Genomic DNA, 24,401 nt, shown 5'->3' with positions numbered 1-24,401 from the left:
AATACAAACAAAAGAAATAAACATGAGAACATTTGTAATTCCAACAAGTTTCTGGACAAAATGGTGAATTATCTGACAGAAATGCAGGGGTGCCAATATTTTTGGCCATGATTGTAAACATAAATTAATTTGTCAGAGGACAGAATTTATCATCTACTGTATTCCAACAATCACTCAACTGTAAAAGGTACAAGATGGAACTCACAAACAAACTAAACTGGAGCCTTTCCCCTGCAGTTCCACCTAGTGGCAGAAATGCATATTTCTCTTGTTTAAGAACTGCATTTGGAAGTAGAGTACTACTTGAATTGCATTCCAGGAATTGCTTGTCTTCTTCTGAGAGAACTTGTAATAATATGTTCTTATTGAAATTAATATATTCCATCACTACTATATTGCCGCCCAAGTTACTCCTCTTATTCAGCTTTTTTTCTCTCAAGGACTTACCCTTGTGGGTTTTGATAGATACTTTGGACACACATCCCCTTTTGCCTTCAGCCTTGTCCTGGCTTCCTCCGTCCTAGTGACCTAAACTGTTGAATCCTGTCCTATCTCATTCTTTGAAAATTTGGGATTCATGTAAGCATTCGGCGGGTCTACTTTCCCCGCATTTACCTCTTTTACAATTATTCGACTGTCCTTCTTTTTCCCACAAGGGACTCTGATAAGATGGCCTTTTGTTGGTGTTACTCATGGTGTTATGACGGTTCACTCGTTAATCACGGGTCGGGGTATGCGTACATTCGCGCAGCTTCCAGAGAGTCATGTTATTCCTCCTTCGGAGTTATTTAGTTATTTGCAACTACGCCATTTTGTTGCACCTTTGATTTGCAGATGGGATCCCCCGCACCTTTTCTGGTTTTGAATCACTTTGTAAGGCGTTGGCTTCCACTAAAGGTGCCCTATCTCAAATTTATTTATCAGTCCGGAATCATTTGGCTGAACCTCTACCTGCTTACTGTGTGCAACGGAATGTGGAGCTTCAGACGGAAATTTCTGCTCAGGATTGGGGGTCTATGTGGCAAGGGGTTTCTTGATGCTCTCGTAACATGTTGGCATTGGAGAACGCCTATAAAGTAATTTCTACATGGTATTTTACCCCATATCGATTAGCTAAATTTATACTAGATTATGACTCTTGGTGTTTTCGGGGCTGCTCTCTAGAGGGTACGATGCTCCATATTTGGTGAACCTGTCCAGTGGCCCACTGCTTGTGGACTAGGGTTTATAATCTTATTTATTCAGTTATGTCCATTAACCTTAAAAAAGATCCTATTGAGGCCTTACTTTATACGCCATTTCATGACCTACCTCGCAGACCTTTCTCACTGGTCAATTTTTTTTTTTTTAATGGCTTCTAAGCCCATTATTGCCGGTTCTTGGAAGTCTCCCACTTTACAATTGAGGAGGTCAGGTCCAGGATCCAAGGCTTCTTTATCAACAAAAAATTGACGGTGATGTTGGAGGATAAACATGATACGTTTCTCTCCGTTTGGCAACCGTGGGTGCATTACCATCTGGTTTCTCATTTTACCACAAAGCTCACTAATTTATGATGTGTTGGGTTTTGCCTCTTGAATTGTGTCTCCCTGCTCCCCCCCAGGCAAACTTCTTTTCGTTGCTGGCCTGTCTGTTTCTTCTCTGTTCTTTTCCTTCTCTTTTGTTGTTCTGTTTTTCTATGGATTGGGAGGGTCTGGGTTTTTTATGACTCCTTGGCCCTCTCTGGATCTACTCAACTCATTTTTCCTCTCTCTCCTGTTCCATATGGTTTGTTTATATTAGACCAATCGTCTATAATTTGCTGTTATCTCACAAATCTATGATTCTCAGGGACAATATTGCCTCAAGAGGGCGAGGCTTTCTTTGTGTTTTTTTTTTTTGCTTCTTTTCTTGAATGTAGCTTTTATATTTCTGGATGTGATTGCGGGCCTCGCGGCCCTCTGTCTAACACAGTGTTATCTAGACCCTGGCGTGGGTCTTGTATGTGTATTTCTTTGTATTTTGTATCATGTCTCCCTGTCCATTATTGTTTGCTGTCGCTTTGTATCTTACGATTTGTCATGGTTTGTATGTTTCTTTCAACATGCTTAATAAAATCTTTGGTAAAAGAAAAATAGTATATTCCACACTCATTGTTTCTCCAGGCCTTTCCATCTCTAGTTGAAAATATAATCCCAGTGTTAAACAGTACACTTAGAAAACAAAAACCAATAATGAATTTCCATTAATAACCAATGTGAAGTAACACCATAAAATCATAAAACCATTATATACAATTGCTCAGTTAAGTGGATTCTACTTTAAAGAAAAGTCTCTTCCTTAATAAAGTGCTCTGCATACAATAAAGTAACAACGTGCCCAGAAAAAAAGTGAGCCATGCACCTTCTCATGTGCTCGCACTAACTGAATGAGATTGACCCCCCTGCTAACAGCATAGGAGTCATACGAGCTCTGAACAGGATGGCATATCTCTTCGCTCCAGTCTCCTATTATTATTATACAGTATTTATAAAGCGCCGATAGTTCACTCAGCGCTGTACATTACAAAGGGGGACAGAACATGTGACAGAACAATACCAATGCAATGCAAAACATGAGGGGACCGAGGGCCCTGCTCTTTCGAGCTTACATGATCTCCACTCTCCTTCAGACTCTTTTCTCCACTTCCAGGATTAATGGCATATAATGGTAATAGGCACAAGGTAATATGACTACCTCAAGCAATAAAAAGAATGAAAAGGGAAGAGGGAACCTTCATTGTGTAGTAATTATTCCAAATCGCATAATAAAATTTAATTTACATAAGACATGTTAAAACCAGCTTCAAAAGTAGACATCTCAAGGAAAACCACAGCTCGGGAGTACTGTGGCGATTGTGCATTCCACAGACTGGAAATGTCACCGGAAAACGGAATACTTTTTGCCCCTCCCACTAGGTGTTTGTGGTTTTCCCTGAGCTGCCCTATTTTTGAAGCTGGTTTTAAAATGCGATCAGGAATAAAGTAATTACTTCAAAATGATGGTTCCTTCTTCCCTTCTGATCTTTTCTTGAGATGGTCATATTACCCTGTGTCTATTACCAATATAGGCTATAAATCCTGGCAGTGGAGAAAGCAGTGCAAGGAGAGTGGAGACCATAGGAGAGTGGAGCAAAGAGATAAGCTGTCCTGTAGAGAGCTTGTATGACTCTTATGCCATTAGCAAAGGGGGATCTATATCATCTGGTGAGTGCAAGCACAAGAGAAGGGGGCACGGGTATCCTTTTTTTTTTTTTTTTTCTGAGCACTAAGTCACCTTATTGTATGCAGAGCATTGAGCACTTTATCAAAGTGGTAGTAGAGGCCATTTATTTTTTTTTTTCTTATAGCTGCCCCCTGCAGGTATATTTCATAACTATGCACCACATTTTAGCACATTATGACAATCTTACGTGTCAAAGAAGCCCTATAGCACTGTTGTTTGATCAATCCGGTGGGTCACAGGTGCTTCCACCTTCGCCCTTTTTCTTTCTGGGTTGTCTGTCTTCAGCCACTTAAATGGCCAGGTCGTGATGAGATCACTCCCATGCTTGAAACGTGGGAGTTGCATCACTGCGCTGCGGCACAGATCCAGGCAACAATCATACACTGAGCTGCGCATCTCAGTGTACATGATGGCTGACAGGCATGAGGAAGCTTTTATGACAGAAGAGACTGATGAAATCTCTTATGTCATAAATTTCCTGCCTGTCAGCAATTTTTAAGACACGTGGCTTTTATACCTAAACATCACCTAATATCAAACTAAAATAGGGTGAGTGAACGCAATCTCAGAATGGCAGCTAGCACACAAGGCAATCCTCAACACCAAAAGAATGAAAAAATAATATAAAATGATATGCAGCGCTAAATAATAAAGCAAACATCCGTATAACCAGAGTCACTGTAAATAGATAAGACGGTGTGAACCATCAATCAAACGTAAATAGTCCCAAATGTGATAAAAAGATAAAGGTGAAAGATCGGCAATGCCACAGTGGTAATAAGTATATTACAGATCCAGTCAGGCTTGTGGAAGAATCCGGTAAATGAATGCGCTTACCACAAAGACATACAGACTGAGCGTTGTATGTATAATGGTGGGCATCAGGGCCTGGTCAACAAACAGGACTGCATCCGGTCACCATGTAAGACCCCCAGGAATGGTGGGAAACACTCTCCAGAGTCATCTCAGGTTTCGCTGGCAGGTCTAACGGAGTCCTCTCCTAATAGTACTCCTCCAAATCGCTCCACCTTGATGGGGCTCGTAAATAACGAGCCAAGGGCAAAATGGCAATAATGGTGAAGTATGTCTTTATTGAGTAAACAGCAAATGGTATATTAGGGAACTCACAAATATAAAGCAATGCCCAGGTCAAACAGATAAGTTCCCTGGTGGCTAGTGGCTCCCTGGTGGTTTAATGGCGTCTGTTGAGTGGATGCCCTAACATGTTTCGAGCCATGCTTGTTGTCAAAGGGGTGAATCCTCTCTCAAGGACGCCTGTATTTAAAAAGAACCGTGGTCACGCATGCGCAGTGAGCGCCTCGCTCTGCTCGGATCAATCAATCACCTAATATGCTTAGATCCAATAAACTTTCAAGTTTATACAGCTTGGAGTTAACAATATATGCATGAAAGTGTTGATTTGATCAAAATACTTAAATAATAATTGCGCACACAGTGTAGAAGGATGGACACCTCTTCAGATCTGCTGTGTAGGAAAGCAGCCTATTTTTGCTAGCAGCTTTTTTCCCTTACACTTAAAGATATTTCTTCAAGACTTTTTTTATACGTCACTGCTGGAACTTTTCTCTTCTGTTACAGCTATTTGGCATGGCTGTCCTTAGCTTGGATTTGGAGTGCCTTGTCTAGACCACGTTGGACTGGATGTTGTGAAAATAAGCTGGAAGTTTCTTTCAGGCATTTGGTTCCATGTAAGACTCTTTCCAGATTTCTTTTGTGTTAAAAGTTAGCTGTGGAGCGTTTTTTTCAGTTCCAGAGCCCTTGGCATTGCCTCACTGCTTGATCTGTCCCTGAAGACTCACTTAGTGAGTAGATGGGTAGGCAAAGCACCTAGGGCCACCTACACTGCAGGTTGCTGGTCCCCTATAAAATTCCCTTTTCCCCCCTTGTTTATTAAAAAAAAAAAAAAAGAAGAAAGAAAATGCTTGATATGGCAGCACATATACAACATTTGGAAAATTACAGAGAAGATTAGCATGGCCCCTGCTGAAGGATGACACACACATTTGTGAAATGTCCCATATTTATTAAAAAAAAAAAAAATCAGTTTCCTGCCTTTTTGCCGTGCTGTGGGTCTGCTGGATTTAATCTTGCACGCGTGCACCACTCTCTTTTTCCTGACATTTTAGCGTTAAAGAAGTATCTGCTGCTGCTCCTTCTTGCAAAGAGTCATATAGAAATCCAGTCTAATCCTGATGCTTTCAGTGACTCACCTCCTAGATTTCCAGCCCTTACCTGCTACCTGTTTGTCTTTTGTGAGTACCTAAGTTTTTTTCCTCTTACTTGAAGCCTTTCATTACCTTTCTGCCACATGATCACAAAATATTATATTCTGAACTTGGAGAGGTCACTCCCATTGTTATGAGTGGTGTCAGCTCACACAGTATATCAGCTTTGAGGTGGTTTGCTGTGTGTCCACTGATGATGCTGATGTCTGCAGCATACTATCCTGTTTTCCTCTGCTCCTAGAATCTATTTTGAAATTCTGCCATTGAAGTATTCTTAAACCAGGTGTTGCTGTTTCCTCTTGTCTTTTGCAAGTCCTTGAAGAGTTTATACCCCATATCACCAGGTTGTTTGCTCTTTTCCTTCAGATTCTCTCTTGCTTATCGACTGCCTTGGCAGCTTCTGAGTCATAAGCTGCTGAGACTGTCTAATTGTGACTCCAATATTTGACGGATGAGCTGAGAAATCACATTCCACTGCTATTACTCTTGGTCCTCGTTCACGCCATACGTGTTGAAAAACTGATGGAAACTGACACGCAGATTTCACTTGCAAAGACATCTGTTTTACACCAGTTTTCATGCACGCTGCAATGATGTTTCTACACGTTGCAGAATAAATCTACACTTGATATTAGTGTTGTGGTGTGAACAGGGCTCATAGAGAAGAATTGATTTCATTTTGCCCTTGCAGAATGCATGCAAAAACCTGACATCTCTGCACCACTGTGTGAACAAGCCCTTACATAAAAAAGACCTTTTCAGTTCTCGTCAATGCAGTGATCACCACTCTGCAAATAGAGGATCAGTTTTTTGCTTCTACCAGTGCTGTTTACAGTCTTGGATCCTTTAGTGGCCCTATGAACACTTTCTATTTCATCCACTGATCCAACTCTTTCTGTGTGAAAATTGGAAACACCCTGATAAGCTTTTTGCTTCCCCCAAGTGCTGCTTAAATGTGTATTGGTTTTGGTCAGATTTTTTAATAAAAGCGGTTGACTACAGAACCAAGAAGCAACTGATAAGCCAATGTGTGTAACGTGATGGCGCCGCTCCAAGCTGGAGCTCGATAATCTCCTCGCGGTATAAAGGGGGGAGCGGTGTCCTCAAATATCTTCAGTCATGTTGGCGTGTTGTGAGGAAGGATGCCACTCTAACTGCTCTTGGAGTCCTATGTGAAGATGGCCTCAGCCGTTGCTCCAGCCACGCCCTCAAGAAGCGATTGATTTGCATGGATTTTGAGGGACAAAGTTTCTTTGTATCTACTCTTGATACCATTATCAAGGATGCTGTTGGTGCCAAGAGCACAGATCTTCCTTACCTCTCCATGTTGAAACTTCCCAAGTTCAGCTTCCATACTACCTGCAGGGTCTGAGATTCAAAGCCTGCCAAATCCACAGGCAAATTTTCCTCAGCATGAAGGTGTACCCCATCTTAACACAGTGATGGGATGTGAACATTTTGACTTCTAGCATTGCAGACACTGTAGTTGCAGAAGGTGGTTCCCCAGAACTACAGACCGTGCCCCTCCTCAGTTTCTCACCTCCAGCTTTCCTGTGTCACCATATAGATTAGCATATTTCTATTGAACCCTTCTGGGTCAGGATGGTTTTTTGCCTATTCCTGTAGCAGATAGAGTTCACAGATTTTTCTCCAACTTGTTCAAAGTTCCCAAAGCCAGCATCTGCCCAGTCTTGGATCTCAGAGCTCAGAATCTTCATTCAAGCATGCAGAAATTTCCACATGGGATCCAATAAAGTATGTATTCCCCTTCCACCCCAGGCTGACATTTTGGCTTTTGTGAGCATGGTGGAAGCATATTTATGTCCCCATTTTTTCCAATGCATCAATGCTGCTGTGCTTTGCTGTGGGGCCTGTGCACCATTAGTTTGTGGCCCTGCCCTTCTTCCTTTCTTCTGCTCTTTGGGTGTTTATCAGGGTAATAGCCCAGTGTAAGCCCAACAGGACTCCCATGGCATCCCCATTGCAGGATTCTTAGATGAGCTACTGTTGATGGAACAATTGGTGCGGTGTCTGTCTCCAATGATCAGAATTGTGCTCACCTGCCCTCCCCTGCACTGCCATTCACTGGGAAGTTCAGTGTAATGCTGTTTCTCCTCCCCCAGCTCTCGGCTGCATAAGGCACTTAGAGGGCATGTGATCCCATCAGCGGTAAAAGGTATTTATAATGTTTTTATATGTATACACAAGTGTGTTGCCTTTCTTTGCTATATTAAATTGAATTGGTTGTTTTACAATGTGAGGGATTACATATACTTTAAGAAAAGTATTTTTATGGTGCATACAAAAATGTTTGTTTTCTCTTTTCGTTTTTTCACTTCAGGATGTTACCCAGCAAATCCATCTGAGCCCAAAAGAGCACTACATCTCCCTTGGGCAGCTGATAAAAAGAATTCAAAGCAGTGAGGAAGCACAAAATGAGCTACAGAAATGGGGTCTCGAAATAGACATGGACATACATAAGGTAGATGTTTCCTAATTTGTATGCCATTATTCCATATTGCATGCAGTGTATAAACATGTTTAGGGTGAATAATATGCTGTTAAAGATGTTTTATAGGCAACGATCATAGTTAAATGAACAGAACTATAGGTGAGCAGCTAAATACACTGTTGAAATACACGTTAGAGCTACTTTACCTGCTAAACATTTTATTCTGTGCAGCTAGTTTTGTGAACAGGCACTGTTTCCAGACAACACAGCCAAGTGCCTGACCTCCAACACTGCAGCACAGCTGGGTCCGTTATAATGGTAAAATTGTGCCCTCAAGCTACTGATTGGACAGTTAAGGAGCACTCCAGTGTGAACATGATTCTGATCTCAACTGCTGACAGCATGTTCCGTGGTACATATACATGCATCTGAGCCTGATTTGCATTTTTATGATGGACCTCCCCCTCTGTGTTAAAGTGCCGCTGTTTAGAGCATTACTGAATGCTGATACAATGACTAAGCCTGGTATTGGCTAATTGTATGTACAATTTGAATTTATTGTATATGTGATCCCTTACATTCTAAAACTCATTCATTTTAAAATAGAAGTGCAAAGCAAAATGTTTGTGTGTGTATGGAGATACTGTGTGTATGTGTGTATATATATATATATATATATCTCTCACAGAAGTGAGTACACCCCTCACATTTTTATAAATATTTTATTATGTCTTTTCATGTGACAACACTGAAGAAATGACACTTGCTATTTCACACAAAGGAAGCAATGCAAGGAGAGCATGATACATTTTTCATACAAGTACATGGTGCTGTATGGAGCATCGGACATTATCAGGAATGCAAAATGTTGGGGCAACATGCAGCCTTGGCCAAAAGTTTTCTGATTGACACAAATATTAATTTTCATAAAGTTAGCTGCTTCAATTTTTTTTATTTCTTTTTGTCTAATGTTACTATGGTATACTGAAGTATAATTACAATCATTTCAGACAAGTGTCAAAGGCTTTTTTTTGGCAATTACATTACGTTTATGCAAAGAGTCAATATTTGCAGTATTGACCTTTCTTTTTCAAGACCTCTGCAATTTGCCCTGGCATGCTGTCAATCAACTTCTGGGCCATATCCTGACTGATGACAGCCCATTCTTGCATAATCAATGCTTGGAGTTTGTCAGAATTTGTGGAGGGTGTTTGTTCACCCAGCTCTTGAGGATTGACCACAAGTTTCAATGGGATTAAGGTCTGGAGAGTTTCCTGGTCATGGACCCAAAATTTCAATGTTTTCTTCCCCAAGCCACTTGGTTATCACTTTTTCCTCATGGCAAGGTTCTCCTTCATGCTGGAAAAGGCATTGTCTGTCACCAAACTGTTCTTGGATGGTTGGGAAAAGTTTATTTTGGAGGATGTTTTTGTACCATTCTTTATTCATGGCTTTGTTCCTAGTCAAAATTGTGTGTGAGCCCACTCCCTTAGCTGAAAAGCAACCGCACACATGAATGGTCTATGGATGCTTTACTGTTGGGATGACACAAGACTGATGGTAGCACTCACCTTTTCTTCTCTGGACAAGGTTCTTCCGTATGCTCCAAACAATCCGAAAGGGGATTCAGCAGAGAAAATTACTTTACCACAGTCCTCAGCAGTCCATTCCCTTTACCTTTTGCAGAATATCAGCCTGTCCCTAATGTTTTCCCTGGAGAGAAGTGGCTTCTTTGCTACATTTGTTGACAACAGGCCATCCTCCAAAAGTCTTCGCTTCATGGTGCTTGCCGATGCACTCTTACCTTCCAGCTGCCATTCCTGAGCAAGCTCTGCACTTGTAGTGCCCCGATCCCTCAGCTGAATCAACTTTAGGAGATGGTCCTGGCACTTGCTGGACTTTCTTGGGTGCCCTGAAGCCTTCCTCACAACAATTGAACCTCTCTCCTTGAAGTTCTTGATCCAATAAATGGTTGATTTAGATTCAATCTTAGTAGAAGCAATATCTTTGCATGTGAATCCATTTTTGTGCAAAGCAATGATGACTTCACATGTTTAAAGCCTGGCTTCAGCAGCCAACAAGCCCATCTTTTAAGCCTGAGGAGTAGTTTCTTAGCTTGCCCATCAATTCAAATTTTTGTTGGCTTATCACTTTGTTTGGCTTCCTCGCTAGCCAACAGGGGCTCAAAGTTTTAATACTACCAGGAAGTTCCAGAGCTATGTCAAAATGGCATTACCATAGTTTTTTTTTTCCCTTCAAACCATCTGCAGAAATGCTTTTTTTCAGCGAAAGTACATAACTCTAAAATTATTCTTTTACTGTCAACTAAAATCACAATGTCAAAAAGGAGTATGTTGCTTGTGCTACTTCAGTGTTCCCCCAGCTCACTTTCTGCTTAAGAAATTGCTTGCATGGCACCTACTGATGGTGCCAGTGTCGTCTGACTGGTGTAATGCTGTCCTCTGGGGCAGCTCTCTATATTTAAATATGGCGGTTGAGGACTCTGAGTCAGTTTGAAGTCAGCAATTTGATACTTTTACATGAGTTAGCATAGGTTGTATGAGCGAGGCTGGTGATCATAGCTACGAGATACAGAGTATATGTGGCAGCTCTCCCTATTTAAATATGGCATCTGAGGACTCTGAGTCAGTTTGAAGAACGAAATAAATTGTGGCCGTCCTGTCCGACGAACACACCCCTTATGATTAAGTCAAGGGACGTGACGTCGGACGTTACCCAGAGGACCGTAAGTAGCGGAGCGGCCATCTTTAGTGTGGGAAAAACAGTGCCTGGTGTTCCTGGAAGCTGCTTGAGGTTGGAGTCATGGGAATAATGCGCTTTTAAGTGATTTTAATGTAAGGAGATATTATTAAAGTGTATTTATGTACCTTCATACGATGTTGCACTATATGGGTCTGTTCTTTCTTTATGGATACTATGGAGCATGATTACGATGGAGTGTGTATACAAAGGATCTGAAGGCATCCATGTGAACATTGCAGATGTGTACCTTCTTCTGGATTTATAAAAGTTTACTTACCTTATATATTTGGTAAGGGTATTGAATTCAGTCATTTTGAAGTGTACACTGAATGTCACAGGGAAGTGTATATATTTTGGTACACAGAGTGTCCCACCATCACTAATGCACAAGTGTTTCACTATCAGATATTTGTTCACTTATTGAATAATTTGAGTGATTAGTGCAGTTCTTGGTCTTAGAGGTGATAGGGGTTCAGACCGATGCTGCATCCACCTAGGTGAGTATGATGTTTGTTTGTTTTGTTTTTTTGTATTCCTAAACTTTTTTATCCATGTTCTCGCTGCCCTATAGTAGAAGTACTGCTACAGAGATGGCCAAAATCACATATATATATATGCGTGATTTGCATTTCCGTATACGCGGCAGAATGCCCTTCGCAGTCCCGCTATAAGTCGCTGATCATCACCATTACTAGTATAAAATAAATAAAAATTCCAGTATATATCGCCGTTTGTAGACGCTATAACTTTCATGTAAACCAATTAATTTACATGTATTTGTTTAGCAAATGAATGTAGCAGAATACATTTTGTCCTAAATTTATGAAGAAATTTGATTTTATAAAATTATTTTTATTGGATATGTTTTATAGCAAAAAGTTAAAAATATTGGGGGAGTGTTCAAGATTGTTTGGTCTTTTTTTTGTTTATTGCGCAAAAAATAAATACACAGGAATTGATCAAATACTGCCAAAAGAAAGCTCTATTTGTGGGTAAAAAAAGTTATAAATTTAATTTATGTACAGCGTTTTATGACCGCGCAATTGTCAGTTAAAGTAACGCAGCACTGTATCGCAAAAAATGGCTTGGTCAGGAAGAGGGGTAAATCCTCTGGAGGGCAAGTGGTTAATAACTTATAACAGTGCTTTAACAATAGATCAAATACATTAAGCATGTTCAATGTTTTTTACTTCAAGGTTCACCTGTTACTTAGCTATCTGAGCAAATGGGTTACATTTTTGAACAAACAATGTTATTACATAGCAAGGATAGATCAAGAACAACATTATGCATAGGTAAGCATGAGAAACCTAAAGAAAATAAGTTCTCTTCCAAATACAGGCACTCGCCATTTGTTAAAATAGAACTAAAGGTAAATCTTTTTTTCATTTTGGATCGAATAAGGAAGGATTATAATCCTTGACAGTTTTTTGTCAAGTTTGTGCTATTAGGGATATTTTCCTTTACTTCCTGTCCCATAGCCAAAACAGTGAGAAAAATCCCTTCAAATTGAGGGATTTTGGAAGATTTCCTCTCTTACTGTTCTAGTGTCAGCCCAAAATTTTAGTTTTTCTTTTACTTTCAATGACAGTGGTAAACAGGACAAATAAGGAGTTTGGATCTCTTAGTAGGTGTTCTAATCACTTTCCATTGTATCCAAAACAAAAAAAAAATGTTCCCTTTAGTAATACTTTAAGAGTGAAAAGGGTTTCACCAGGCGAAAAAATCACATTGCACTGTAGCATAGGGCATTAAATTTAGTAGTTTAACAGTTGAAAATGAAGAATCCAATTGTATTTGTTATGCTGCTGATTTTGGGTTGTCAAATAATTGGACTCACCATTCCAGAGAACACGTAGTTAAGATGTGTATAGTAGAGAGAAATGGATGTTTTCAGAGAGCTGCTTGCAATCGGGCACAAATTCTTTATAATTCTGTGTGACATATACGCTAAGAATTCCTGGAATATCGGAATACATTTCCAATAAATACAGAATTCCCTGTTTTTTCAATCTGTAGATAGAATAGATTCTTTATCCTCAAAGTGGAATTTTTTTACTCTGACTGGTCTCGGTCTCCTGTTAAGTTTTTGCCATTCTGGACCCAGTTGATGTGCCCCAAGTAGGGCATGTTTTGAGGTTGGGAAAGGTCATTAGGTCAACCGTGAAGTAGTGCATGAGATTTGTGCCTTTGTATGACTCAGGGATCCCTGTGAAGTGTAGAATGGATCTACAGTTTCTGTTTTCCAGATCTGCTACATTTTCTCTAAATTTGAAGCGATGAGTAGCAGTTGTCACTTAGTCGCTCACACTCTCTTCAAGTTGTTGTATTGTGCAGGAATAGAAGTTATAAGGAATTGTTTCCAGCACTGTTTCAAACACTTTTTTTCCAATGATCCAAACTTTTTGTGAAAATAAGACAGAAGTATTTTAAACACCTCGTCCTTCATGGTTTTAGAATTGGCTTGTAAAGAATAGGTTGTGTTTATCTGGCGAACAGTCATCCTGACGATTGAAAGGAGGGTTTAGTGGGGAGGAATGGGAAGAGAGAGACATTCACAAGTGTCTTCCTGGCTTTGTTGTCTGTTTCGTTTTAGCACCATGCACAGAGTGTTTTTAGATAGATATTTTTGATTTAGAAAGATATTTTATCCTCTTGACCTCCGGAGATTTTTTACCTCCTTCATGACCAGGCCATTTTTTGCTATTTAGTACTGCTATTTTTTAACTGGCAATTGCTCGGTCATGCAGCACTGTACCCAAGTGAAATTTATATTCTTTTTTTCACACAAATAAAGCTTTTTAGATTTTTAGAGGTTTTGGTGAAAAATGCTTTAAAAGAAGTCAAAGGGTGTTGTTAAGTTGGTTGTTTCCACCGGAACCCCAGGCCTTTAAATGGAGGTATAGTGGGTGCTGATGAATCTGGGGGCAGCCAGTTAGGGTTTACAAGCAGCTCTGGGTTACCATGGGTTTTATGGGCTTGTGCTCGAATTCTTGGTGGCCAGGGTTGCATTACGCTACTTGTGCTAGCCACCTCACCAACTTGGTAAGAAGAAGAACAGGGCGCAATCTGAGTGTTGTATGTTAACTGATTTATTATTGTGAAAAGACAAATGGCAACTCACATTGTAACAGTAAATAATCATTTCCTTCACATAGTAAGGGAAGTGAAACCCAACAAGATGGCGGAAATCAAGCTTCTTTCTCAAGCTGTAGAAGACTTGGGTAGCCTTGAAATGCATAGCTCTGTCCCCCCTGATGTCCCAGTGATCTCGTTTCCAGTCTGCTCTGCATCCCACAGAAGTCCTTTGCCATCTTGTTGGTTTGCAGTTTTCCATCTAAGCTGTCATCTAGCCAGATGACTAAACCTACCATGCTGCAAGTTTTAGGCAGAGGCTCCGCATCCTGGATGCATGAGCCGACCGCCCATGGATTACATACAAAAAGTGCAGTTTTTTTCTTCCCATGTGAGTTGCTAATTTACTAGTGTCTCTTATTCCATTTAATGCTGCACTTAGTTTTGTGCCCTCCTTGTGTGTTCTCTTGGTCCTGCAGGTGTATCCATCCACCCAGTGTTTCTATCCTGGTCTGAGGTTCCCTGTTGTGATGCTATCCATAGGAAGCCCTTACTATGTGATGAGCCTGATTTTAACTGTCACAATGTGATTTGATTTTGTCTTTTCACTATGATAAATCTCATAATATACTACATTATGCTGTTCTTTTTATCTGTTTGCTTAGAGATACTTCAGTTTCTTAAGAGGTGCTGCATCTGGTGCATTGACATAAGCGGGAAGTTACCCTTAACGCTCCAGTTGGTGTTTGCTGTTCTGCATAGACATTTATGTACACACAACAATTTTTGCACCATATACACCATTACTACCTCACCAGCTGGTACTGCATTTCTGGTGCTTGCCAGCCACATCACCATAAAATTCTGCAGTGCTGGTGTCTGATGTACTACGCTGCTGGTGCTTGCCAGATCACAAAAAAGCTTTTGGCTAGCAATCAGGGACTGCTTGTGTGCTAGAAATAAAATTTTTGGGGACAGTATACTGTTGAGAACACTAGTATAGTTCTGACCGTGACCAGGATACTGATCCAGACACACTATGCTGGTAATGGCGGTGATCAACGACTTACGATAGGACTGTGATAGTGTCATGGGCAATCAGGGACTGGCACTAACTGACACTGGCGGGGAAGGACTCTTAAGTGACACTGTATGTCGTCCATAGAGCCAGTCATATAGTGATCAGTGATAACACTTTGCCCTGTGACTGTGCTAATGACACTGGCTGGGTGAATGTGTGTATGTGTGATTATTTTACTCACAGACTGGCTGACTTTTCTCTCTGATCTCAACTCTGAACGGTAAGTGACATCAGGGAGAAGAAACAGCCAGTTTTGTGTTTACTAACACACAGATCTCTGTGCTGCAGTTGGCCACAGCCATCAGCAGGTTCACGGTGAATATCATTGGTTGTGATCCTCCTAATAAACTTGTGTTGTGTCCAAACTACAGCTCACCTGTAAATCTGGAAGTTCCCCCGTGATCTATGGATATATTGCAGGGAACAGCAGATCAGCCACCCATCAATAAAAGTTAAACTGCTGGTTGGCAAGTGGTTAAATGGAAGCTGTATGCTATTGTGGAGCAAGCCAGTTCTGCTGGAAGCATATACACAGCGCTGGCTGGGAGATGGGAGAAGTTTGGGAGAGTCAATACAGGGCAGAGGTGCTGGTGGGGTGCTGGTGTCTTTTAAGAGTTGTTTGGTTGCAGAAAGCTCCGTTTAAAATGTGGTCATGTTCTCAGACTCCGCACCTGGAAGTGCAGCATGTTACCCATTAAATTTGCTGTTGGAAGTAGGACTGTGGTACTAAAAAGGCAAGCATGCAGCAGGAAGAGCCCATAATAATGTGTGGTTTTGTGGGCTCTACTATATTTGCTCAATAAGAGCACAACCTTTGCATTTTTCAACTACAGTTTTCAAGGCCCACAATTTTCCATCCTTGGGAAATGTTTTTATTGTGTAGTTAACTAGACAACTATCTGCATAGACTTTCAAATCTCTTGGACTTGAAGTGAAATGTTATAAAATTTTAGCATGTGGATAACCTGTTTTTCAATTTTTCTGCAGACATCTGGTAGGATTTTGCCAAAGGAGAAAATTAACCTAAAAAGAAATTCCTTCTCTCCTGGAGAGGACCTCAACTGGACCAGAGAGGTGACACGTGAGCCCTCTATTTCTGTTGTAAGTATTTCAATACTGTTTGAATTTGAGAAAGTGTAGTATAGATTCAAATATATTACTGTATGTTTTTGGTAAATCGCACTTGTACTGTATGTTGAGGACACAACAATATTAAATATGTTTAGCAAAATATTGATATATATGAGTTTAGATTTGCTTTTTGTTGTGTGTCATTCTCATAGTTTGAAACCAAAGCTTATACAACTGGTTGGCGAATTTTCTTACACCAGTGACATCCTACTATTTACTCCTTCTGTTGCTGGCAACCTCCTGACATTTACTCCCTTTCTTTGGATTCTAAAACTTTCTATGTTGTACTTTTACTTATTAGCAGCCGAGGTGTGCTAAGTGTGACATGTGCAAATTTATTGTGTTTTTATTAAATGTATTTAATTTGAATATATTTTTTTCTTAAACCTACATTACAGGACACAGGAGAGTTAATTGTTAGACTATATGGTAATATTCCACCTGCAGGTGATTGGACATTGGCAAATAGCAAAGCTTGACATCGCCCAGCAGAACGCCTCCCACTCACAGCAATGTTTCGTTTTTTTCTAGTTTTCATAAGCGATGAACCTGTCTCTCTGTTTTTCAGGATGCCTTTTTTAGGAACCTTTTTTGCTTTGATGCACACATTTCTTCTTTATAAACTGCTTTTCTCTGCTCTTTAGCAGCAGCAGTTTTTCACATCAGTTCCTTTGTTAAATGTCCCAGAGAGGGAAAGTACCAGGACCCAGGTGGAAGAAAAGAGAGACCATGGAAGCAAAATTTTTCTGGATTCTATGTGTGATCTCACTTCAGTAGGTGATTGCATCTGTAGTTAGCTGGTGGGGAGCTTGACAGGTCCAGGGCCATTGACGTTTGTGGAAGATTGAGCTAATTTTCCAGCTCTGCTTTGTGTAAATGCAAGGGCTGTATTTGGGTTACTGGTTTCTTGCCTTTGGGTGTTGTTGGGTGGACACTGTTTTTTTTTTCCTCCCTTGCCTCACCTATAGAGTAGCATATCCTGTGGGACTACATTAGCTCATTGTGTGCTCTGCCCTGTTTGAGCACACTGACTATTTCTTTGGGTCTGTCATGTTGGAACAGGCAGGGGCCACCCCAAACTGTTCCCACAAAGGTGTCCAAAATGTCTTGGCATGCTGATGCCTTAAGACTTCACTGCAACAAAAGGGCTAAGCCCAACCCCTGAAAAACAACCCAAAACCATAATCCCCCCTCCACCAAACTTTACACTTGGCATAATGTAGCCAGGCAAGTACCATTCTCCTGGCAACCACCAACCCAGATATGTCCATCAGATTACCAGGCAGAGAAGCATGATTTGTCACTCCAGAGAATACGTCTCCACTGCTCTAGAGTACAGTGGCTGCATGCTTTACATCACTGCATCCGACGCTTTGATGTATGGCTTGGATGTAGCTGCTTGGCCATGGAAACCCATTCCATGAAGCTCTAATCACTGTTGTGCTAAGCTGAAGACCACACAAAGTTTGCAGGTCTTTAGAGCTATTTACTCTGCAGACAGTTGGCGACTTCTGCGCACTGTGTGCTTCAGCATACGCTGACCCTGTTCTGTCATTTTACATGGCCTACCACTTTGTGGCTGAGTTGATGTTGTTTCCAGTTGCTTCCACTTTGTTATAATACCACTTACAGTTGACCATGGAATATTTATTAGCAAGGAAACTTCATGAATGGACTTATTGCAAAGGTGGCAACCTATCATGGTACCACATTTGAATTTACTGATGTCCTGAGAGCGACCCATTCTTTCACAAATGTTTGTAGGAGCACTCTACATGCCTAGGTGCTTGATGTTATACACTTGTGGCCATGGAGGTGATTGGAACAGCTGATGCCAATGATTTGGAGGGGTGACCCAATACTTTTGGCAATATAGTGTATCTCTGGTGTGTTGGCTATGAAAACTATAAAAGGTCAGATTTCTGCCTTGGCGGTGCTCTTTTAGAGACTGTTGGTTTCCTACATCTTGGTCAGAGTCTTTGCAAAAAGGCTTACGTTGCTTCACCAGTATGTTTCTTGCTAACTTTGTTGGACCTCAGTCTGGAGTTTTTGGTCCTTTAGAGACCACCATTTAAACTAATTTGGGATATTTCTCACAGTCTCCTATCACACAAGGTTGTCTTTCTTGTGGCCATCACCTCAGTTAGGAGGGTGTCTGAGTTTGTAACTGTGTCATTTAAGGAGCCTTTTCTTGTGCTTCACAAGGACAAGGTTGTGCTGAGACCACATAATTCCTTCCTGCCTAATTGGTCTCAGCATTAAATTAAACCAGCCAAATTGTTGCTTTCCTTCTGTCCCAAAGACCTCCACTGCTTGGATATGGTTAGACCTTTGCAAGCTGACCCCAGCCACAGTCTCGGTTTTTCAATCTGATGCCCTATTCATGTTGCAAGAAGGTTCCTGAAAGGGAAAGGCTGCCTCTAGATTCACAGTTGCTTATGTGGTTTAAGAAAATCATTACTCAGGCATATGGCATGAATGTTAGGGCTCCTCCCTTTCCTCTCCTTTCAGGCCTTTGTTTTCTAGATCTGTAAGGTGGTCACTTGATCCTTTATAAATACATTGGCTAAACTTTACCAGAGGGATTTACGGGCCTAAGTAGGTGCCAGCCTCATTGGGAAAGTCCTGCAGGCAGCCTTGTATGGGCCTTGTCCGTTACTCATCTTTGTCTTATGTTGAAAGGGTTTTTACTGTTGGGCCTATTATCAATTGATTACTGTTGCCAGCCTCTCATAGGACATTTTACTAGTCCAAAAATTAACTTCCCTGTTTTCTGTGATGTAGGTTTAAAAAAGCAAGAATATCTTAATCTTATTGTACAGGACACAGGCTGGATATTCATAAACTCTGGATAAAGGCTGGTACTTCCAGGTAATTAGACACTACTATGATTTTGAGTACATGCCCTGCTGGGTGTCCCCCTGCAACCCTATCTTACTTTTTGCTAGTGCCTTAACCTCTTCGCTTATGGAGAAATCAATCTTGGCTTACTAGTTTATTATTTTAACTGTCAAATTTTCAGTCTTGGCATTAAAATTCAATTGCTCAGAATTTTGTCTCAGGTGGACGACCAGGTGTTACTCCACACCACATGTCACAAACTTCCACCTATAACATTTTTAAGGTTTAAGGGTGCACCCTCTCATCCTTTTGTCGCAAGGACTTTACTAAAGGAGAGTCACCACCTGGGTTACTGCATACTGTTTCTCAGCTTACCCAGCTTCTGCAGCATATTCTGTGCATTCTGCACAGGGGAATACCCTCACCCATAGCAATGGTGTAAACCAGGCAAAAGAGAGCTGCAGCAAAAGCTCAGGCACACATTCACTCAGCCAAAGGCCCACACAACACTCAATCTCGTATTCACAATGTTTATCTTGCATCGGAGCTGGATCTAATTTAAAAACAGAAGTATGAGCATCGATCTTATGCTGCATCTCTTCCCCGCCTGCTCTAGGAATGAGAACTGAGTGAGCTTCTGGGGCAGGTATCTGGATGGAATCTCTCCAGTGCCTTTACCGGCTGAGTGATGTCATCTCACAGGTGGCTTTAGCCCGCTGTCGGCTGAAAACGGGTCACAGAAACGTGAAATGAACTGTGATCCTCAGTTGAAGTATAGCCAAAATAGCATTGTCTGTACTTTTCCTTTGAAACTGGTCTCTGCATGCAATTTTAGCTCTCCCTCAGGCATGCATCAAGGGGCCTACCTGACTAAGACAGACTTTTCTGCAAGTATTTTACAGTTCCTTGGACAACTAATGACTTTAATACAGCTATCATTGTCCAGGGCTCAAAAACCCTTGTAAACATTGTTGCACTTCAAACTCCACCATCTTGCTATGTCCCTTTTGAGTACAAAGAGACTTGCAAAATCTAAAAAAAGACATTTCTCCTATGTTCATGGAAGGGTGGAGCTTTAGAATGAGGATTATTTTACAGACAAAACCTCCATCTGGACAGTATATAGCTACCTGCTACAGTATGTTGCTGTTCTGACCTGTGAAATCTCTAGATCGGAACAGCAGCAAAGCTGCAGTAGTCAGCTATACACTGTGCAGATAAAGGCTGTGTCTGTAAAATAATCTGATTTCAGCTTTTGTGCTGTGTGGGGAGGAGGAGCTGTGCTGTGTGCCCTTTCAGCACTGACCTCTGTACACTGCCTCTCTGGCTATTGCCCCACTGACCTCTGTACAGTGCTCTGCTGACCCTAGTCCTCTAAACCCAGTCCTCTGCCCCTTACCCATGTACACAGTACCCCAGTCCCCTGACCCCAGTCTTCTTCCCCACTGACCCCTGTATACTGCTCCACTGACTCCAGGCCACTGCCCTGCTGACCCATGTACTCTGCCCCACTTACTCCAGTCCACTGACCCATGTACCCTTTCCCGCTGACTCCAGTCCACTGCCCCACTGGCTAGTGCCCCCTTGAACCCTGTACAGTGCCCCACTGACCAGAGTCCTCTGCCCCATTGACCCTGTCCACTGGCCAGTGCCCTACTGACCCGAGTCCTCTTCCCCGCTGACCCTAGCCCTGTGCCATGCTGACCCCAGTCCACTGCCCTACTGACCCCTGTATACTGCCCCACTGGTCAGTGCCGCCCTGACCCCTGTACAGTACCCTGTTGACCCCAGTCCTCTAACCCTTGTTCTCTTCCCTGCTGACCCCTGTGCAGAACCCTGCTGATTCCATTCGAATGCCCCGCTGACCTTTGTACTTTACCCCGCTTACCTATGTACCCTGCCATGCTAACTCCAGTCCACTGCCCCACTCGCCAGTGCCCTGCTGACCCAAGTCATCTGCCCCGCTGACCCCAGTCCACTGCCCCAAAGGCCAGTGCCCCCCTTACCCCTGTACAGTGCCCTGCTGACCCAATCCACTGCCCTGCTGACCCCTGCACTCTGCCTCACTGACCCCTGTATACTGCCCCACTGGTCAATGCCACCCAGACCCCTGTACAGTACCCTGCTGATCCCAGTCCTCTAACCCTATTCCTCTGCCCCGCTGATTCAGAAAGAAAGGTTGGAGGAATGATGAATATGCGTGCATATCATTTATTGATCCATAAGTCACCAAATGGACCAGAACATGTACATGGATGTTAATGCGTTTCACACTATCACATGCTTAATCATAAGAAAGAATCAAAAATACTGTCTTATATAGGCATCCATCAATAAAGAACAGCTGTCTTAATCAGCATTCTTGAGACTCACAGAAGAGCCTGTTGATATAATGTTATAAAGTACTTTGGCAGTCGTCAGCATTAGGTTACGTTCACCTGCAGGGCACTGCGGACGGTATAGCCAAGGTTCTGGTGCCTCTAGCTTTTAGGGAGAGGGCCTTTGTGTTACGGCAGGTCTGCCTTGGGTAAGGTGCCCTCAGTGTCACCAGTTGGTCCAGGGATTAAAGTACACTTTGATGTGTCCCTTGATGCAGCTTCACTTTTTCTGCACTCTTCGTTGCAGCAGTGGTGTTTCGGTGGGTCCTTGGTTCACAAGTTGGTCGACTGGCCAAACTTCCATGAGAACCGTCTTTGTGGGGCTATGCTGGATGAATTTCTCAAGTTCCTGATGTGTGAGAAGAGTGCCTTCCTTCTTCAGGCTATGATAAAAAAAAAGAACCAAGTCATTAGTCTGACCCCTGGGTTCTGGATCAGGGACTACAAATCCTTCGAGACTCCCACAGGAATGCCAAGAGCTCTTGGGCCAAGAAGCCTTCTAAGCCCATGGATTAGTCCTCCTCAGCATGAAGGTTCATCACCACTCATTTTCTTGTTTGGGGGGATTTGCCTTTGCTGAATCTCCCTCATTCCTGACAAGTGAACCATCAAAATCTTTCTCTCACAATAGAGTTTCATTCTCTCCTGCAGGATAATTTTGTCCCTTCTACCTGCGACTCTCACCAGCATGCCCTGATGGACTGTGGAGATCACCATGCGTTCTTTACAGGTCTTCTGGTGGGTCCTGAGCCTCAAGAAGTCTTTGTTGATCCCAGCCAAGTGCCTGGAGTATCTATGGCAGATTTCTCGCTACAGGGTTCCTCTCGTTTGATGACCTCTAGAAGCTTTGGTCTGACAGCCATCATCCTGCAAGCGGACCCTCCAGTGTTTCTGTATGCAAGTTGTAGGACTGATGGTGGCAACCTTCAAAGCTTTATGCCCAGTTCCCTCGAGAACACTGCAGGGGAAAAATTTCCATATGCAGAAGATCTTTCCCTTCCCTAGATGATCCGACTCATCTGGAACGGTCGACTAGGGCCTCTCTTTTATGGCGGCTTCTGTCTCTGTATCTGCAGACTGAAAGGTCATTCTTTCCACTTTGCTGGATAGTGGCCACAACGGATGCCAGCCTGTCGGGCTGGGGAGAAGTACTACGATCTGCCCAGGGTTGCTAGATTCCAGAGGCAGCTCGACTGCCCTCCAAGTGTTATGGAGCTTGGAGTGATCATGCTGTCACCGCTTCATGGACAGGTCTCCTAAGGGGTCTGCCGATCAGAACCCAATCAGACTTCACCACCGTGGTGGCTTGGGTCAATCATCAGGGAGGTATGAGAAGTACAGCAGCAGCGTCTCTAGTCCTATAATGGGCGCAAAGGTTTGTTCCAGCTTTTCCACTGTGCACGTTTCCTGTATCTACACTGGTCAGACAGATTATCTCAGATGTCAACTGCTGGACCAGGAGAGTAGTCCCTACATCCTGTGGTGTTTCATCAGCCTTGTCTTCACTGGGGAACGCTGAACACGGATCTTCTAGCGGCCCGCTTTTTCTAGTAGGTTTCAAGGTTTGTGGCAAGCTCAATGGGTCTGCCGACGGATGCGTTGGTGGCACATGGGCCATGGGATAGTACCTTCTCCACTATGTCTTTTTGTCCTTCTTTATGATGATCCCACTGCAGCTGCGCAGGTGAGAAGCCAAAGGCATACCTGCCCTTTTAGTGGCTCTGGGCTAGCCTCGTCGGCCGTGGTACTCTGATGTAGTGCTTTGGTGGCCGACGTTCTCTTCTGGCTTCCTCTTCAGGAGGACCTTCTTTTCCAGAGGCCAGTCTCCCACCATCTTGCTTTACCAATTGAAAACTAAGTTCTGAAGAGCAAGTTTTTTTTCTTGATATGTCCGATTCTGTTAAAGGCTTTTACGTCTACTTCTTGGAAACTTTATCATAGCACCTGGACAGTTTATATCATTTGGTATGAGACTTTGGAGTTCCATCCTTGTTCCTTCTTGGCTGCTCTGGTGCTGGCCTTCCTTTCACGTGGCGTTGCTTAGGCGCTGCCTTAAGTAGATGAAGGGTCATGTTTCTGCTTTGGCTGATATATTTCAGCCTCTTATTCAAGCATTCCTTGGTTCGCACATTTATCCGAGGATTCCTCAGACGGTGCCCCCCCTGCGCTCTGTCCTTTATCGCTGTGGACATTGGAGTTGGTGTTGACGGCTCTTCAGAAGCCTGCTTTCAAGAGCATTCGGTATGTTCCCTTGCTTACACTTTTGCAGAAGGTTGCCTTCCTAGTCGCTATCACTTGGTGGGTGTCGGAGTTGACAGCTCTGTCCTGTAAGCCACCTTATCTGATTCTGCACAAGGATGACGTGGTGCTTTGGCTGTTCCCTTCTATTCTTCTGAAGATAGTGTTGGCTTTCCACTTGGAAACATGTCCTTTCCTGCTTGTGTCTTTGGCCATCGTAACCTCAGGAGATGGCACTGCACTCCTTGGATGTGGTTTTTACAATTTGTCCATTCCCCTCTGTGACGGCTGCTTTCAATTGGTCTGGTTCACTTTTTGTGCTCACGGATGGTTAGAGGACAGGCATGGTGGCTTCTTCTGCCACTATTTCCCTTTTTTGATCTGCAGATGATGGTGCAGGTTTATGCCACTGCAGGGTGGAAACTTCCATTACCTGCGATGGCGCATGCCACCAGGGTGGTTGATTTGTCCTGGGCTTTTCGACTTCAGGTGTCTGTTTCTTACGTTGCAAGAGGCAATCTGTTCGTCTGTGCAACATGCTATCCTCATTGGCATCTTCTGATGCTAGTTTTGGCCGCTAAGTTTTTCAGGCAGCTGTTTAGGATTCCTGGGTACCTCTTGGGGTGGTTTGGAGTGTTGGCATTTTGCCCTGGGGTTTTTCTCCATTAGTTGATTTGCCCACACCTCATTATGGCACTGCTTGGGGACATCCCTGTTTCTGTCCGTCAATTAACTCAGAGTAACTGCGAGTAACAAAGAATCCCCCCTTTTTTTTTTTTTTTTAAATTATGTGCCCCATATTCAATCATATTGGAGCGGGTTTCGTCTCTCCACCCCCCTTTCTGGCTTGCCAGGCTGCATGTTTGGATAAGGGTCTGGTATGGAATTTAGGGGGGTGCCTTGCCTTTTTTTTTTTTTTGGCGGGGGGTCCCCTTAAAATCCATACCAGACCA

At 42.6% G+C, this 24,401-nt stretch overlaps 1 protein-coding gene and 1 non-coding gene across 2 annotated transcripts in view; both read left to right on the top strand.

Moving 5' to 3' along the window:
- Window positions 1-24,401, top strand: part of PIWIL2 (piwi like RNA-mediated gene silencing 2) — a 502,914-nt gene that overhangs the window by 271,059 nt on the left and 207,454 nt on the right. The window contains exons 11-12 of the mRNA XM_089658746.1: window positions 7,831-7,971; window positions 15,848-15,961. Of these exons, the coding sequence (XP_089514872.1) occupies window positions 7,831-7,971; window positions 15,848-15,961 (255 nt within the window). The remainder of the gene's footprint in view (window positions 1-7,830; window positions 7,972-15,847; window positions 15,962-24,401) is intronic.
- Window positions 5,183-5,289, top strand: LOC149440342 (U6 spliceosomal RNA). Its single transcript, XR_016307665.1, has one exon. It is a non-coding gene; the product is annotated as a U6 spliceosomal RNA (small nuclear RNA).

This window comes from Staurois parvus, unplaced genomic scaffold (genome assembly GCF_062004578.1).
Source record: "Staurois parvus isolate SC_StPar_1 unplaced genomic scaffold, SC_StPar_1.0 ptg001090l, whole genome shotgun sequence".
In the NCBI taxonomy this organism is placed as follows: Eukaryota; Metazoa; Chordata; class Amphibia; order Anura; family Ranidae; genus Staurois; species Staurois parvus.
Note: the sequence above shows the minus strand (reverse complement) of the source record. Positions and strands in the feature narration are given on the sequence as shown.